This window comes from Carcharhinus amblyrhynchos, chromosome 1, assembly GCF_965287045.1.
Source record: "Carcharhinus amblyrhynchos chromosome 1, sCarAmb.v2.hapA, whole genome shotgun sequence".
Lineage (NCBI taxonomy): Eukaryota > Metazoa > Chordata > Chondrichthyes > Carcharhiniformes > Carcharhinidae > Carcharhinus > Carcharhinus amblyrhynchos.
In genome coordinates, this window is record NC_137324.1 from 28,373,257 (window position 1) to 28,390,882 (window position 17,626).

Below are 17,626 nucleotides of genomic sequence, written 5' to 3' on the forward strand. Positions count from 1 at the left end.
GTGGATTAGGGGCTTAGCAGTACTACAGCAATGGGTGATGTTTTGGGGAAGGAGGATGTGGTGCAGGGAGTGGTTGGGCATCTGAGAGGCCACTTATGTTGTGTCCGCTTACATAACAGCTTTGTCATCATTTCAGAGGCACTGCTGTCAGTTACATCACAATACATATCTTGTAATATAAGTGACTTGGCTAACATTTATAATGGACTTGCCAAACACTTGCTTCAGTGTCAGCGCATGATTGTCCTCACTTATTGATACTGGCCACCGTCATCCACTAGTATTTGCTGAAGAGCTTCTTTTGGATGGTCAGCGGAATGAGTTAACTTTCAGCTTGTTTCCTTGTTCTGTGCCTGTATTCTTTCTCATCAATTGGAGAATGTGCTCTCAGAGTCAGTGTTAATGGAACTCTGGTAAAAGCTTAATATTTTCCTTCAGCTGAAGAATAATTATGTTTTTCTGACAATCACATTTAAGTAAAATAAAAACAATACTTCACTTTTGATAAATATCTCTTTACACAAGCTCATCTTGAACTCTGCGCAATACGCCTTTATATATGGAGAGGCAATGTGATGTCTAATTAAGTCTGGCTGTGCATTCACAGGCATCAGCTGAGCAAATTACATAATTAGCACGGATTCTGCACGACTTGTGGTAAGCACCAATTTGTTAAATGAGGTCCCAGTCCTGTTAATCATATTGAATATCTAACCATCAACTGTGTTATTTTAACTGGGTATGTTCAGGGCGGGTGGGGAGGGTGATATCATCCATTTAATGTCTTGTTGGAACACTTTGATATACCACAGTCTCAGATATAAACTGCATCACATTGGCTGCGACAGAACACACACTCTGCACTACGTGACCACTGTCCTGGGGTTGCAGTTGGCAACAAACATATTTACTTAATAACCTGAGAACTTTTTATATGCTGCTACGGCAAATTGTTTAACCTCTTTACACACAGTTTCGGGAGACAATTTCCTTTGGTCACCATGTATTGTGAGAATGTGAACCTCTCCGGCATTTCTTATGTTTTATGTCTGATTGGAGAATGATCTCACTAGAAATGCACCCATGTAATCTTTCACTGTCCTATCTCCCACAGATTTAATAGGGTCTACTGTACTATTACCAAAAAAAGCCTACACTCCCCCACACTTCATAATATCTCACACAAGGGTCTGGTTCAGTCTTATTTTTATCTCTTAAGTAATTTGACATGTCTCTGTGCAAAATTTTAATCCTAACTTTTATTTCAAATACAATATTTTTAGTCCTATTTCAGCGGCCTTAACGCAGATGTCCTATTTAGATGTTCACATCAATATGAAAGGTTCTGTAATCCTGTTTGAAGAACAACAGGGGATTTTCTGGACAATGTTTATACCAAAATTATGAAAGAATGGTTCAATTGGGCAGTTTTCTTGTGCCATTTGTGGGACCTTGCTGTGCTTGAATTGGCCGCACAGTTTTCTACATTACAACAGACTGCACGTCAAGAATGTACTTCAAAGTAAAGTACTTGGGGATGGACTGAAATCATGAAGTATACGTCATAAACAGGAATATAAACTGTAAAGAAAGTCTGGGGCAGGTCTCAGGTTCCCTGTGGCTCCAGGATAATATTTAACTGTCCAGATTTAGGCTCCTTCCAGCCCCTACTCCCAACAGTGGACATTCCCAAACCTCCAGTTTCCTGCCTCCAGTTCACCACTCCGCCTCAACTCTCAAGACTGTCACTCCCAGCCTCCATGGTTGGCCTTTGTCTATTTCATTGTTTAATCCTGAAGATTGTAGTAGTTATACTGTAAGGGTTCAGTGGTCTGGTACAGGAAATTTGTGGAATTGGAAAGCCAGAGTGCACTGTAAATGGTCTCTGATGAAAACTTGGCTGTGGACCCAACGTGTGAAAATCACTGTAAGGGAATGTGTGGAATCCACTGGAATAATTCAGAGAATTGTGTCAGAAAGGGTTTCAACTCAGTTGGCAGTGAGCAGGCTTCACGTATTATTTATAAACACACTGATTCTTATATTGCCATCTCTTGCTCTCTCTGTTATCTATTTTAATGATTGCCACGTCTGGTAGCAATAGCAAATCAGCAATTGGTTAACAGATCACTTGTGGTCGTTTAGAAACGTGAACAAATCAACACTGTTACATAGAAAGCTGCAAGCCTGGAGATGGGATCCAGAATAGTGGCTCTTATTTATGGGTAGCTGCTACACCGAGTGGTCTTGTACCCTTTGTTGAGGTTTTCAGGAGCCAGTGAGCCCAGGCAGGGTTGGAAATGGTCTGTGTATCAGAGATGGAAGTAAGAGGAGGTCTTTGTGATGGTGCAGATACTGGGTTCGAACTAAGCTCAGGGTCAAATAAGATATGGTTGTGAGTAGGGGTTGCCACAATGACCAGTGCTTGGATCCAGCAATACACTATCTATTATCAATGATTTGGATGTGGGGACCAAATGTGATATTTCCACGTTTGCTGGCGACACAAATCTTGGTGGGAATGTGAGTTGTGAGGAGGATGCAAAGAGGCTTCAAGGAGGTTTGGCAGGCTGAATGAGTGTACAATAACATGTTCTTTTGCATTGAACAGTATGCTTCAGCTACACAGAATGGCTTAGGACAGGGATGGAGATAGTGTTTAGGGAGAAGAGTTTCTGGCAGGGACCTTCGGTTTTCCCAATAGCTGGAGGAAATGTGTGCTCATCCAGTACCAGTTGTTGGATAAGCAATGTGGCAAATCAGACAATGAAGGATCAAGAGAGATTGCAATGCGGTAATGTGGTGACAACCCTTTAACACTCAAGACAAGGTGAGGAAAGGCTTACGGTGGTGTCAGAATGTGTGGTTGTTACATTTTAAGAACTTTTTTTTTAATTGCCTCAACTTGATACAAGCATGAAATCTGGTGCCTTGCTAAGTTAGCCTCATTTATTTTGAAGAACTTGTTGAGTATTCCACATGTTCTTGCATGCACAGATATCCCAAAACACTACAGTACTCCTTTCACACAGCAGCAGGAATACTATACATGACCTGTGTTATGGGAAAGCGTCCACAGTGCGATGAGTGAAGTGGTATTGCAGCAGCATCTCTGAGCAGCCTGTTTCTCTTATTCAAAATGTTGAAATTTGGAAGCAGCAACTGAGTTGGGAGCATGGGTCATAATCATTGGCCCAATAAGTTATTTTAGGCAGTTTGCCACAATTCATCTTCAAATCCTCTGTGACACATGCAAATGAATCTTACAGTAAGCACTCAATTAAACATGTGCACACCTCTGATTCAGGGCTGATGTAGTCTTTTCCCACAGCCCATAACCTTGTTCCCCACGGCCTCATAAATAGTTTTGTTCAGTGAAATTAAATCACTTCGAGTTGGCAGTCAATGAGTTCTCTTGTCAGCCTTGAGGTCAGGAAGACAATGTTCTTGGCCATATCTGTCTGTGGAGAAACATCACCCTCACTGCAAATCTGTCAGCCAATATCTACCAAGTGCCAGAGGAAAATAAATGGCCTGCATTATTGGTTCGACTCTCTTGTGAAGGTTAACGGTGAGAACTGCTGTGACCCAGCATTGGCCTGTGGCAGCGAGCTTTGATTAAGTGCGCACTGCTGGGAAAGTAAATTAGTTTAACATTGCCGTTCCATTGCTGGGTGAGAAATGATGGACCCCAGCGTTATATGACAGGAAAACAATGTGCAAAGTGTTGCTCGGGATGTGAGACAGGAATCTTCACCTCCCCCTTCTCACCCATGCCCCCACCCCACATCCCACCCACCCTCCTCATCCCAGCAACCCTTCACATACTAGTAGCTAATAGAGACACAGGAACAAGCAATTATGATATCCAGGATGACCGCACCATAGTTGTAAGCCAGAATGACACCAAGGCAGTGTGTGGTTGGATATTGAGAGTGCAGAAGCTCAGTCAGACAATTTGGTGTGGGTTGGAAACAGAGAGATGATTTATCATTTCAGAACCCAAGTCAGTTGTTTCTTTTTAAAGCTTATGGTTCATTAAAAAGTTTTCTTATGGTTTGATGAAGTTATTAGATCCTGCTCACAATGAGGCAAGAAAGGAGGTTTGTATGACATGCAAATATGTTCATGGTTATAATCTGGATGTGAGCAGATTTAGTGGTCGATGGTTGAAACTCCTGCAGTGATCGTTGCAGCATATTTTGTTTGAATTATTGACAGAACCGAGCTTTAAAGGGCTTGTTTCTTTGAGCGACGGCTTAGTAGTATTCTTGCTAGACTATTAATCCAGAAATTCAGCTACTGATCTGGAAACGTGGTTCAAATCCCACCACAGCAGATGGTGGAATTTGAATGCAATAAAAAAAATCTGGAATTAAGAATCTACTGATGGACCATAAAAGCCTTATTGATTGTCGGGGAAAAAACCCACCTGGTTCACTAATGGCCTTTAGGGAAAGAAATTTGCTTTCCTTGCCTGGACTGGCCTACATGTAACTTCAGAGCCACAGCAACGTGGTTGACTCTCAACTGCCCTCGAGTCAGCCAGCGACGCCAATGTCCCAAGAATGAATGAAAAAACAAGCTGCTTTCACACTTGTTCCTTTTCTTGTTCTGAACCAAGCAACGTGAACTCCACACAATTAGCTCAGAATATGGATGGAATTTTTGATGCCATCTTGATAAGCACTGATATGCTCCCTAAAACAATATTTACGAGTCTTGTTATCGGCGGAGTCCACACTGCACAAATATGGTCATTCTCCTGTCTCCAGTTTCACCCCTCTCTGTACCCTGAAGATCCCCACACCATGGTGGCGGAGTGATTCTAACGTTGCGAGCACTTCGCACATACAAGGTTATTTGATAACAGGGGAATAGCTATCAGTTACATATGACTCCTGGTGAAATTTTGCGGCTCCTCCTGTTGGCAGGATTTTGTAGACCCACCAAAGTCAGTGGATATTTGGATGACTTGCCGCATTTTACCACCCCTCACCTGCCCCGACAGGGTGGAATTTTGTAGCCCTGTGTTCATCTGTTTTGAAACCCATAATTTTCTGTTGGTCCTTGCTTGAAGACCAGTGCTGTCCTACTAGGGGTTATCTTGCTTCCTGTTTGCAGTCATTTTCTCTCTCCATTGTAATTGCTCACTCCAGACACCAACAACAATCATTTGGCTCCAACTTTTTTTCCAGGAGCCATTCTTTAATGTTGCAGGTCCCAGTGCAGCAATTTCCGTACTGTCGTTAGGCTGGTTTGATCATTGATACGGGATAAGAATTTGGCAAACTGCCTATAAAGTTATTTCCAATTGGAATTGTCAGAAGTTTGAATGTTTTTAAGTCCCCTGTTCAACAGTCGTGATTTTGAAGGTAATTGAATATTTCACCGAAAGAAGCATTCTCTCCTTTAAGCAGCAATAATCTTGCGTGTATTTATATTACCCCACTGTACTTAACAGAGAGAAAAAAATGAGGCCCAAGCATAAGTAGGGGAGTAAAGCGAGGTGACCAAAGGTACAAGTGAATAGGTAGGCTTAAGTAGTGTCTTTAACTGAAGATCCTTAGCCTTGCTATTATCATTCTGCTAAATGCCTCCAGCAATCGTTCCAAGGCATTTAGAAAAAATTATTAGGGATAGGATTTATAGTTATTTAGAGAGTAATGAATTGATTGGAGATAGTCAGCATGGTTTTGTGGAGGGTAGGTCGTGCCTTACTAACCTTATTGAGTTTTTTGAGAAAGTGACCAAAGAGGTGGATAGGGGTAAGGCAGTTGACGTGGTATATATGGACTTTAGTAAGGCGTTTGATAAGGTTCACCATGGAAGGCTTCTGCAGAAAATGCAGATGTATGGGATTGAGGGTGATTTAGTTAATTGGATCAGGAATTGGCTAGCAGATAGGAGACAGAGGGTGGTGGTTGATGGTAAGTATTCGTCATGGAGTTCAGTTACAAGTGGTGTGCCTCAGGGATCTGTTTTGGGGCCACTGCTGTTTGTAATTTTTATAAATGATCTGGATGAGGGTATAGTTGGGTGGATTAGTAAATTTGCTGATGACACCAAAGTCGGAGGTGTGGTAGATAGTGAGGAGGGGTGTCATAGTTTACAGAGAGACTTGGCCAAGTTGCAGAGCTGGGCCGAGAGGTGGCGGACGGAGTTTAATGCGGAAAAGTGTGAGGTAATTCACTTTGGCAGGAATAACAGATGTGTAGAGTATAGGGCTAACGGTAGGACTCTGAATAGTGTTGATGAACAGAGGGATCTAGGTGTATGTGTACATAGATCCCTGAAAGTTGGGAATCAAGTAGATAAGGTTGTTAGGAAGGCATACGGTGTCTTGGCGTTTATTGGTAGGGGGATTGAATTTAGGAGCCGCAGCGTCATGTTGCAACTGTACAAAACTCTGGTGTGGCCGCACTTGGAGTAATGTGTGCAGTTCTGGTCCCCACATTATAGGAAGGATGTGGAGGTATTGGAGAGGGTGCAGAGGAGGTTTACCAGGATGTTGCCTGGTATGGAGGGGAGGTCCTATGAGGAGAGACTGAGGGATTTGAGGTTGTTTTCGTTAGAAAGAAGGTGGCTAAGAGGGGACCTTATTGAAACATATAAGATGATTCGAGGTTTAGATAGGGTGGACAGTGATAGCCTTTTTCCTCGGATGGAGAAAGCTAGCACGAGGGGCCATAGCTTTAAATTAAGGGGTGGTAGTTATAGGACGGATGTCAGAGGTAGGTTCTTTACCCAGAGGGTGGTGAGGGTTTGGAATGCCCTGCCTGCTGCAGTTGTAAATGTGCCTAGTTTGGGGGCGTTTAAGAGATCCGTGGATAGGTTTATGGATGGAAAGGGATTGGTTTAGGTTAGAGGGTCATTGCTTTTTAATTGGTCGGCGCAACATCGTGGGCCGAAGGGCCTGTTCTGCTCTGTAATGTTCTATGTTCTAACTCGTGTCTCACAAATTTTGATTGAGTTTTTTGAAGGGGTAACCAAGAAGGTAGATGAGGGCTGTGCAGTTGCTGCTGTCTACATGGACTTAGCAAGGCCTTTGACGAACAAAGTACTGCATGGTAGATTGTTGCATAAGGTTAAATCTCATGGGATCTAGGGTCATGTAGCCTTAGCTTGATGACGGAAGACAGAGGTGGTTCGGGAGAGTTGTTTTTCAAATTGGAGGCCGGTGACCAGCGGTGTGCCTTAGGAATTGGTACTGGGTCCATTGTTATTCTCATTTATATTAATGATTTGGATGAGAATTTAGGAAGCGTGGTTTGTAAGTTTGCGGATGACGCCAAGATTGGTGGCATGGTGGACAGTGAAGAAGGCTATCTAGGATTGCAATGGGATCTTGATCAATTGGGCCAGTGGACTGACGAATGGCAGATGGAGTTTTATTTAGATAAATGTGAGATGATGCATTTTGGGTAGATTGAGCCAGGGCAGGACTTACTTAGTTAATGGTAGGCCATTGGGGATAGTTGTAGGACAAAGATCTAGGGGTACATGTTCATAGCTGATAGTTCATAGCTTGAAAGTGGAGTCACAGGCGGACGAATAGTGAAGAAGACATTCAGCATGCTTGGCTTCATTAGTCAGAACGTTGGGACGTCTTGTTGAAGTTGTACAAGACATTGGTAAGGCTGCACTTGGAATAAATACTGTGTACAGTTCTGGTCACCCTATTATAGAAAGGATATTATTAAACTAGAAATAGTTTCCCTGAAGCATAGGAGACTTAGGGGTGATCTTATAGAGGGCTACAAAATAACAAGGGGCATAGATAAGGTAGATAGTCAATATCTTATCCCAAAAGTAGGGGAGTCTAAAATTAGAAGGTTTAAAGTGAGAAGAGAGAGGTACAAAAGGGTTCCGAGGGGCAATTTTTTCGCACAGAGGATGGTGAGTGGAACAAGCTGCCAGAGGTAATAGTAGAGGTGGATCCAATTTTGTCTTTTAAAAAGCATTTAGACAGTTACATGGGTAAGATGGATATAGAGGGATGAGGGCTAAACGCGGACAATTGGGACTAGCTCCGTGGTTTAAAAAAAGGGCAGCATGAACAAGTTGGGCCAAAGGGCTGTTTCCATGCTGTAAACCTGTCTGATTCTATGACCAGCTACACGTTGTTTTGAAAAGTAACACATTTATTTGATTGGATTTATTGTCACATAGAATCCCTGCAGTACAGAAGGAGGCCATTCAGCCCATTGAGCCTGCAACAATCCCACCCAGTAACCCCACATATTTACCCTGCTAATCCCTCTGAACTAAAGTCAATTTAGCATGATCAATCAACCTAACCCACACATTTTTGGATGGTGGAGGAAACTGGAGCACCCGGAGGAAATCCACACTCACAAATCTTGTGGCTTGCAAGAATAAACTAGGCTTGTACTTGTTAGAGTTTAGAAGAATGAGGGGAGATCTCATTGAGACATATAAGATGATGAATGGGATGGATAGGATAGAGGTGGAGAGACTCTTCCTGCTCAGAAAGGACAGTAGGACTAGGGAGCACAGCCTCAAGATAAAGGGGGGGGGCGGTTTAGAACGGAGTTGAGGAGGAACTTCTTCACTCAAAGGGTGGTGAATCTCTGGAATTGTCTGCCCGTTGAAGTGGTGGAGGCTGCCTCGCTAAATATTTTTAAGACGCGGGTTGATGGGTTTTTGATAAGAGAGGGGATTAAGGGTTATGGGGAGAGGGCGGGAATGTGGAACTGAGCCACGACAGATCAGCCATGATCTTATTGAATGGCGAGGCAGGCTCGAAGGGCTAGATGGCCTACTCCTGCTCCTATTTCTTATATTCTTATGTTCTTATGTTCAGGACAGAGTCCATAAGCAGATGATGCCCTCCTCGGGCTACGGACTGTCACTCTTTGCCAATCTCACAACCGGCTCCATATTTGCCAAGGCTGCTAATGAACTCGTGCCCATCTCTAGCAAAACCGCCCATTACCAATCACTCTACTCTCAGCCTATGCTCAGTTCCTAACCCTAACCCCCTCACTCGAGGAAACTGGCTTTATCTAATGCGCCTGTTCTTTGCAGAGAACTGTTCCTTCTCTTAGCCAATTAATGTCAAACCTTCAGGGAGAGGGAGGAGAGAGAAAGGATTTCCAATGGATGCGGCGCTGTTCCTCGCTTGTTCCAAAGCCGTTGCTGCCACAGGAGCGTTCAGCCTTTGTTCCACCAGAACATGAGGAGGAGGCTGTTCGGCCCTTCAAGACCTGCTGCACCATTCAGTAAATCTTGGTCAATCTGGTTCTGGTCTCAACTCCACTTTTCTGTCTGCAGCTGCCCCAGAACCCAGAACTCCCTTTTCGATCAGGAATCTCTATAACTCAGCATCAAACATATTCAATGACCATATCGCCCCTCCCCCCAAGCTTTCTGGGGTGGCATTGTAGCACAGTGGTTAGCACTGCTGCTTCACAGTGCCAGGGACCCAAGTTCGATTCCCGGCTTGGGTCACTGTCTCTGTGGAGTCTGCACGTTCTCCCCATGTCTGTGTGGGTTTCCTCCGGATGCTCCGGTTTCCTCCCATGGTCTGAAAGGCATGCTGGTTAGGTGCATTGGCCATGCTAAATTCTCCCTCAGTGTACCCGAACAGGTGCCAGAGTGTGGCAACTAGGGAATTTTCACAGTAACTTCATTGCAGTGTGAATCTAAGCCTACTTGTGACATGAATAAATAAACTTTAAACATGGACACGGAGAATTTGCAAACTCCACACAGACAGTGACCCAAGCCAGGAATCAAACCCGGGCCCCCTGGTGCTGTGAGGCAGCAGTGCTAACCACTGTGCCAGCATGCCACCATGTATTAGTATACAGTGAAAAGTATTGTTTCTTGCATACTTTAGAGACAAAGCATACCATTCATAGAGAAGGAAAGGAGCAAGTGCAGAATGTAGTGTTACAGTCATAGCTAGGGTGTCGAGAAAGATCAATTTAGTGTGAGGTCCATTCAAAAGTCTGGCAACGGGGAAAAGGCTATTCTTGAGTCGGTTGGTACGTGACCTCAGACTTTTGTATCTTCTTTCCAATGATTGAAGGTGGAAGAGAGAATGTCCAGGGTGTGTGGGGTCCTTAATTATGCTGGCTACTTTTCAAGGCTGTGACAAGTGTAGGCAGAGTCAATGGATGGGAGGTTGGTTTGAGTGATGGATTGGGCTTCATTCATGACCCTTTGTAGATTTGTGCGATGTTGGGCAGAGCAGGATCCATACCGAGCTGTGATACAAACAGAAAGAATGTTTTCTATGGTGCAACTGTAAAAGTAGTTGACATGCCTTTCTGTATTTCTATAAATGTCTATAATATCTTTTAGGGTATAGAAATGACTCAAGGCCCTTTATAGAGGAGAATCGAACAGAATGGCAGCAAGGATGGGCTTGTGAGGAATCTTTTGGATGAAGCATGGGAGGTCATAAGATGTTTAGGGAGAGTAAGAGTTAGGCAATTGAAGATTCTGTCACCAAAGGTAAAGTGGATGTGGGGTGCATGAGAGATCAGAGTCAATGGACCAAAGGGTGAGATCTCCAGCTGAAAGAGGTTTGAATGGGACAAGGCCTCCAAGGATTCAATGCAGTGGTGACAAAGGATGCCTCCATAGAACCAGGGCAGTGTGGGATTTAGTGCAGGTAGCAAATCTGAGGATGGGTTACAGCTTACACAGTGTAGAACTCGAGAGAGAGAGAGAGCTGGAGTAGTTGACTCTGGGATTTAAGGCTGCCAGAGAAAGCCTTCAGCAGCACTGTCTTTGAGATTTAAGCCAAGCGGGCAGTATAACTGGGAGCCGTGTTACTGTGTTGTGTCGGTCATTGAGACATTGACACCTTTCGTATTTATTTCAGGAGCTCCGTACTGGGTCCGTCCTGACCGGATGGAGAAAAGACTTCATGCAGTACCAGTGGGTAACACCATTCGCTTCCGATGCCCAGCTGCTGGAAACCCTACTCCAACAATCCACTGGCTGAAAAATGGCAAAGGATTTAAGGGTGAACATCGAGTTGGGGGTATCAAGGTGAGTCAATACTGTTAACTGTCCTCACTTTCAACTCGGAGCAGTGCCTCTTCACTCCTGTGATTGGTCATGTGACAAACAGGACCAGAGGGCAAAGGATTCTCAAAGTTTGGTCAAGTCGTTCCAAACCCACAGCACAATTCTGTAAACTAAAATATTTGTGACCATCTTTATGTATTTCTTTCTTCTTTTTCTCCCCCCAAATTTTTATTCAATCCCAGTTGCAATTGAATCCAGCTAATGGTTCCCACAAGGGAGACAATCAAGATCCAAGCTGACATGATGGGACATTGCTCCTCATCTTGGGCAGCAAGGTAGCACAGTGGTTAGCACTGCTGCTTCATAGCTGTAGGGACCTGGGTTCAAATCCCAGCTCGGGTCACTGTCTGTGTGGAGTTTGCACATTCTCCTCATGTCTGCATGGGTTTCCTCTGGGTGCTTCGGTTTCCTCCCACAGTCCAAAGATGTGCGGGTTAGGCTGATTGGCCATGTTAAAATGACCCCTTAGTGTCATGAGATGCGTAGGTTAGAGGGATTAGTGGGTAAATGTATAGGGACATGGGGGTAGGGCCTGGGTGGGATTGCAGACAGTGCAGACTCGATGGGCCCAAGGCCTCTTTCTGCACTGTAGGGTTTCTATGATTCTAACTGATGGGATGGGAAGGGGATGTATCCAGGATGAAACCAGAACATTGAAATTGCTTCAGAAGAGGCAAGACAGCCTGCCGCAGATACAGCTGGTGCTTGGGCACCAACTACTTTACAAATATCAGAAGAGGCCTTCACCAAAACCAGCCCCTCCCTTCCCCCCGCAATTTGGATTGTTCCAGAAACTTTCCAGCCTGGTTTGATTTGTTTTGAAGGGGAGTGTCTAGTGAAAACGCAATATTTCAATGCCTTTTCATTGTGACCAAATTTGGTTTTCCCCAAGACTGGTGCATGCTGAGCAGTTTGTCGGGGCATTATCTTTATTTTGACTTGGTCTCACGACAGCAGATGAATCGTGAGGTGAAACTAAAGGATTAACGGTTTCAATTGAGCAAAGTTTGCTGCATTTGCCTGAAGAAGACGGGAGCCCTCCGGAGAATGTATTTCACCGTTCCCATCCGCGCTGGGCAGCTATTTCAGAGTGAAACATTGTGTGGACATCAAATGAATTTCAAGGGTGGGGCAGGGTGGGGAGGGGGGACATTTAAAACGTAAACATACCCTCCCATTCCTCTCTGAGACAAGCGATCCAGTTAGTGTTTTTAAATGTTATAAATAAACACAGTTGGTGTTCACTTGGCCTGGAGGGTGTTGGCCCAGTTAAGGTGGTTGGGAGTGTTCATTAACCGCAGCAGCCATTTTCCTTTCTTCAACAGGAAGTGGATGGGGCAGTGGTGAGTGTTCTAGCGGAGGGAGAACTCATTTCTGTGTTGTCAAAATCTCATCAGAAGCCCATCACCGTTATTCAGATGTGACCAACCCTCCACCAGCACCCAGGAAATGAGGCAGTCTTGACAATGCCTCTGTCAGACAATGTCCAGTTCCGTCTCTTCATATCACCTTCAGAGGGTAGAAACCGAATCAATAAGTGTTGTTTCTCTCCGCCAGAGACGATTGGCCATGCAGACTGACCCCCTGTCCATTACTGTTGGTGAATGAGCTAAATTTGCTTAACGAAGAGCAGCAGAAAAGTGCAAATGCACGAGAGCAAACAGGAAAAAAACCCCAGATTAATGACAGCTCTTATCCTAGTTTTAAAAAACCCCACATACGGCAACTTGAAATGCTGTTGGGTTTTGTAAAATTATCTAAACATGCTGCCTTCAGGACAGAATTGCATGTAAACTAGAAAACTCAGGTTGGTTTTCAGTCTAAAGCAACTGTCAAATCCTTTCAGGAATCTGTAATATTTTATAATCCTTTCAAAGCCCATGTGACATTGCATGCTTAACGGTGTGAATGTAAGGCTTGTTTAATCCTTCAGCAACCAAGGAAGCCAGTGATTGTCTTGCAAGCTACAATTAATGTTTCCAAATATGTTTCTGCTTTTCACTTTCTTTCTAAACGGCAACAGAAAGATTTTAAATTCAATCTCTCATCATTGTCCACTTGGCTCTACAAAACTGCTGACTATTTGCCATTCTCCACGGCAGTTACTTGCTTACTGGCTTTCTCACACCAAATAGACATTATTCATGCATATAACGATACATTTCCTGCCATCTGGCTATTCGAGCACATGGGGCATCACTGTGCCAAGCCTTTTCCTATCCTTACCCACTTTCCAGTGGAGTCATTGGGTCACGGCAAGGCAGTGAAGTTCTCAGACTGGCAATGAAATAAAGTATGACAAAAGCAGTTAATATCAACCCAGAATCATAGCGTTGTTACAGTGGAAAATTAGGCCATTTGGTCCATCATGTCTGCACTGGCTCTCCAAATGACTATCATGACTTAGTGCCATTCTCCTGCCTTTTCTCCATAGCCCTGCACATTTGTTTCTATACAAATAATTATCTAATGCCCTATTGAATTCCTTGATTGAACCTGCCTCCACCATACTGACAGGCAGTGCAGTCCGAACCAAAAGCAACACAGAACATTACAGTGCAGTACAGCCTTTCAGCCTCAATGTTGCACTGGCCTATGAAACCAATCTAAAGATCATCTAACCTACACTAATCCAATATCATCCATATGTTTATCCAATGACCATTTAAATGCCCTTAATGTTGGCGAGTCCACACTGTTGCAGGCAGGGCATTCCACGCTCTTACTACTCTCTGAGTAAAGAACCTACCTCTGACATCTGTCCTATATCTATCACCCCTCAATTTAAAACTATGTCCCCTCGTGCTAGCCATCTCCATCCGAGGGAAAAGGCTCTCACTGTCCACCCTATCTAATCCTCTGATCATCTTGTATGCCTCTATTAAGTCACCTCTTAACCTTCTTCTCTCTAACAAAAGCAGCCTCAAGTCCCTCAGCCTTTCCTCATAAGACCTTCCCACCATACCAGGCAACATCCTAGTAAATCTCCTCTGCACCTTTTCCAATGCTTCCACATCCTTCCTATAATGCGGCAACCTAGTAGGACTAGGGGGCATAGCCTCAAGATAAAGGGGGGGCGGTTTAGAACGGAGTTGAGGAGGAACTTCTTCACTCAAAGGGTGGTGAATCTCTGGAATTCTCTGCCCGTTGAAGTGGTGGAGGCTGCCTCACTAAATATTTTTAAGACGCGGGTTGATGGGTTTTTGATGAGAGAGGGGATTAAGGGTTATGGGGAGAGGGCGGGAATGTGGAACTGAGCCACGACAAATCAGCCATGATCTTATTGAATGGCGGGGCAGGCTCGAAGGGCTAGATGGCCTACTCCTGCTCCTATTTCTTATGTTCTTATGTTAACCAGAACTGTATGCATTACTCCAAGAGTTTTGTACAGCTGCAACATGACCTCATGGCTCCTAAACTCAATCCCTCTACCGAACACACCCTCTGCCTTAACAACCCTATCAATCTGAGTGCCAACATTCGGGGATCTATGCACATGGACACTGAGATCTCTCTGCTCATCCACACTACCAAATAACTTACCATTAGCTCAGCACTCTGTATTCCTGTTACTCTTACCAAAGTGAATCACCTCACACTTTTCCACATTAAACTCCATTTGCCACCTCTCAGCCCAGCTCTGCAGCTTATCTATGTCCCTCTGTAACCTCCAACAGTCTTCCGCACTGTCCACAACTCCACCGACTTTAGTGTCATCTGCAAATTTACTAACCCACCCTTGTACGCCCTCATCCAGGTCATTTATAAAAATGACAAACAGCAGTGTCCCCAAAACAGATCCCTGCGGTACACCACTAGTAACTGAACTCCAGGATGAACATTTCCCATCAACCACCACCCTCTGTCCTCTTACAGCTAACCAATTTCTGATCCAAACCACTAAATCACCCTCAATCCATGCCTCCATATCTTCTGCAATAGCTTACCATGGGGAACCTTATCAAACGCTTTACTGAAATCCATATACACCACGTCAACTGCTTTGCCCTCATCTACCTCTTTAGTCACCTTCCCAAAGAACTGAGTAAGGTTGTGAGGCATGACCTACCCTTCACAAAACTGTGTTGACTATCCCTAATCAAATTATTCCTTTCTAGAGGATTATACGCCGTTGTTTAAGAAGGGTGCCAGGCAAAAGGCAGGGAATTATAGGCCGGTTAGCTTAACGTCTGTTGTAGGTAAAATGTTAGAATCCGTCATCAAGGAGGAAATAGCGAGACATCTTGAGGGGAATTGCTTGATAGAGCAGACGCAGCACGGTTTCGTTAAGGGGAAGTTGTGTCTGACAAATTTACTGGAGTTCTATGAGGATGTGTCTAGGGTGGTGGATAGAGGAGAGCCAGTGGATGTGGTCTTTCTTGATTTTCAGAAGACATTTGACAAGGTACCTCACAAGAGGTTATTGCAGAAGATAAGGGGACATGGAGTTGGGGGTAGGGTGTTAGCGTGGATAGAGGATTGGTTGTCAAATAGGAGGCAGAGAGTGGGGGTCAATGGGTGCTATTCGGATTGGCGGATGGTGACTAGTGGAGTGCCCCAGGGGTCAGTGCTGGGGCCTCAGCTATTTACCATTTATATAGATGATCTGGAGGAGGGAACCGAGTGCAGGGTGTCGAAATTTGCTGATGACACCAAGATTGGTGGAACGGCAAATTGTGCGGAGGGTGTGGAGAGTCTACAGAAGGATCTAGATAGGCTGGGCGAATGGGCCAGGAAATGGCAAATGGAATTTAATGTTGGCAAGTGTGAGGTGGTCCACTTTGGTAGGAATAATGGTAGGAAGGATTATTACTTACGTGGCGAAAAACTGCAGCAGGCAACGGTGCAGAGGGACCTCGGGGTCCTTGTGCATGAGTCGCAAAAACCCAGCTTGCAGGTGCAGCAGGTGGTCAGGAAGGCGAATGGGATGCTGGCCTTCATAGCGAGGGGGATTGAATATAAAAGTAGGGAGGTCTTGCTGCGGCTGTATAGGGCATTGGTGAGGCCGCAGCTGGAGTACTGTGTGCAGTTTTGGTCGCCGTACTTACGCAAGGATATTTTGGCCTTGGAGGGAGTGCAGAGGAGGTTTACTAGGCTGATGCCGGAGTTGAGGGGGTTGAGCTATGAGGAGAGGCTGAATAAATTAGGCTTGTACTCGTTAGAGTTTAGAAGAATGAGGGGAGATCTCATTGAGATGTATAAGATGATGAATGGGATGGATAGAATAGAGGAGGAGAGACTCTTCCCGCTCAGAAAGGACAGTAGGACTAGGGGGCACAGCCTCAAGATAAAGGGGGGGGGCGGTTTAGAACGGAGTTGAGGAGGAACTTCTTCACTCAAAGGGTGGTGAATCTCTGGAATTGTCTGCCCGTTGAAGTGGTGGAGGCTGCCTCGCTAAATATTTTTAAGACGCGGGTTGATGGGTTTTTGTTAAGAGAGGGGATTAAGGGTTATGGGGAGAGGGCGGGAATGTGGAACTGAGCCACGACAGATCAGCCATGATCTTATTGAATGGCGGGGCAGGCTCGAAGGGCTAGATGGCCTACTCCTGCCCCTATTTCTTATGTTCTTATGTTCTTATAAATCCTATCTCTTATAATCCTTTCCAAAACTTTGCCCACAACAGAAGTAAGGCTCACTGGTCTATAATTACCAGGGTTGTCTCTACTCCCCTTCTTGAACAAGGGGACAACATTTGCTATCCTCCAGTCTTCTGGCAATATTCCTGTAGACAATGTCGACTTAAAGATCAAAGCCAAAGGCTCTGCAATCTCCTCCCTAGCCTCCCAGAGAATTCTAGGATAAATCCCATCCGGCCCAGGGGACTTACCTATTTTCATACTTTCCAGAATTGCTAATATCTCCTCCTTATGAACCTCAATCCTGTCAAGCCTAATAGCCTGGATCTCAGTATTCTTCTCGACTATGTTGTCTTTTTCCTGTGTGAATACGGACGAAAAATATTCATTTAGCACCTCTCCTATCTCTTCGGACTCCACACACAACTTCCCAGTACTATCCTTGACTGGCCCTAATCTTACCCTAATCATTCTTTCATTCCTGACATACCTATAGAAAGCTTTAGAGTTCTCCTTGATCCTACCTGCCAAAGACTTCTCATGTCCCCTCCTGGCTCCTCTTAGCTCTCTCTGTAGGTCCTTCCTGACTATCTTGTAACTCTCAAGCGCCCTAACTGAGCCTTCACATCTCATCTCCTTCCTCTGCCCAAGCAACTCAACTTCTTTAGTAAACCACAGTTCCCTCGCTCGACCACTTCCTCTCTGCCTGACTTGTACACGCAGTGTGGAAAAAGCTTTTTCTCACCTCATGTTTGCTTATTTTGCAAATCATTTTAAATCTGTGCCCCATGTTCTTGATTCTTTTACAAGCGGACACAGTTTCTCCCTTTCTACTCTATTCAGCTCTCTCATGATTTTGAACATCTCTATCAAATCTCCTCTGAGCTCTTATTTTTCCTCAGAGGACAGTCAGAACGTCTCCAATTTACCCTCATAATTTCTCATCCCTGGAACCATTCTTGTAAACCTTTGTCCAATGC

The 17,626-nt window shown here is 44.6% G+C and overlaps 1 protein-coding gene across 11 annotated transcripts in view; it reads left to right on the top strand.

The window, feature by feature from the left end:
• Positions 1-17,626, top strand: part of LOC145351715 (fibroblast growth factor receptor 3-like) — a 170,276-nt gene that overhangs the window by 76,801 nt on the left and 75,849 nt on the right. For all 11 annotated transcript variants that reach the window (XM_080201408.1, XM_080201330.1, XM_080201671.1 and 8 more), the window contains exon 5: positions 10,859-11,028. In XM_080201408.1, coding sequence (XP_080057534.1) covers positions 10,859-11,028 — 170 coding nt within the window. The remainder of the gene's footprint in view (positions 1-10,858; positions 11,029-17,626) is intronic.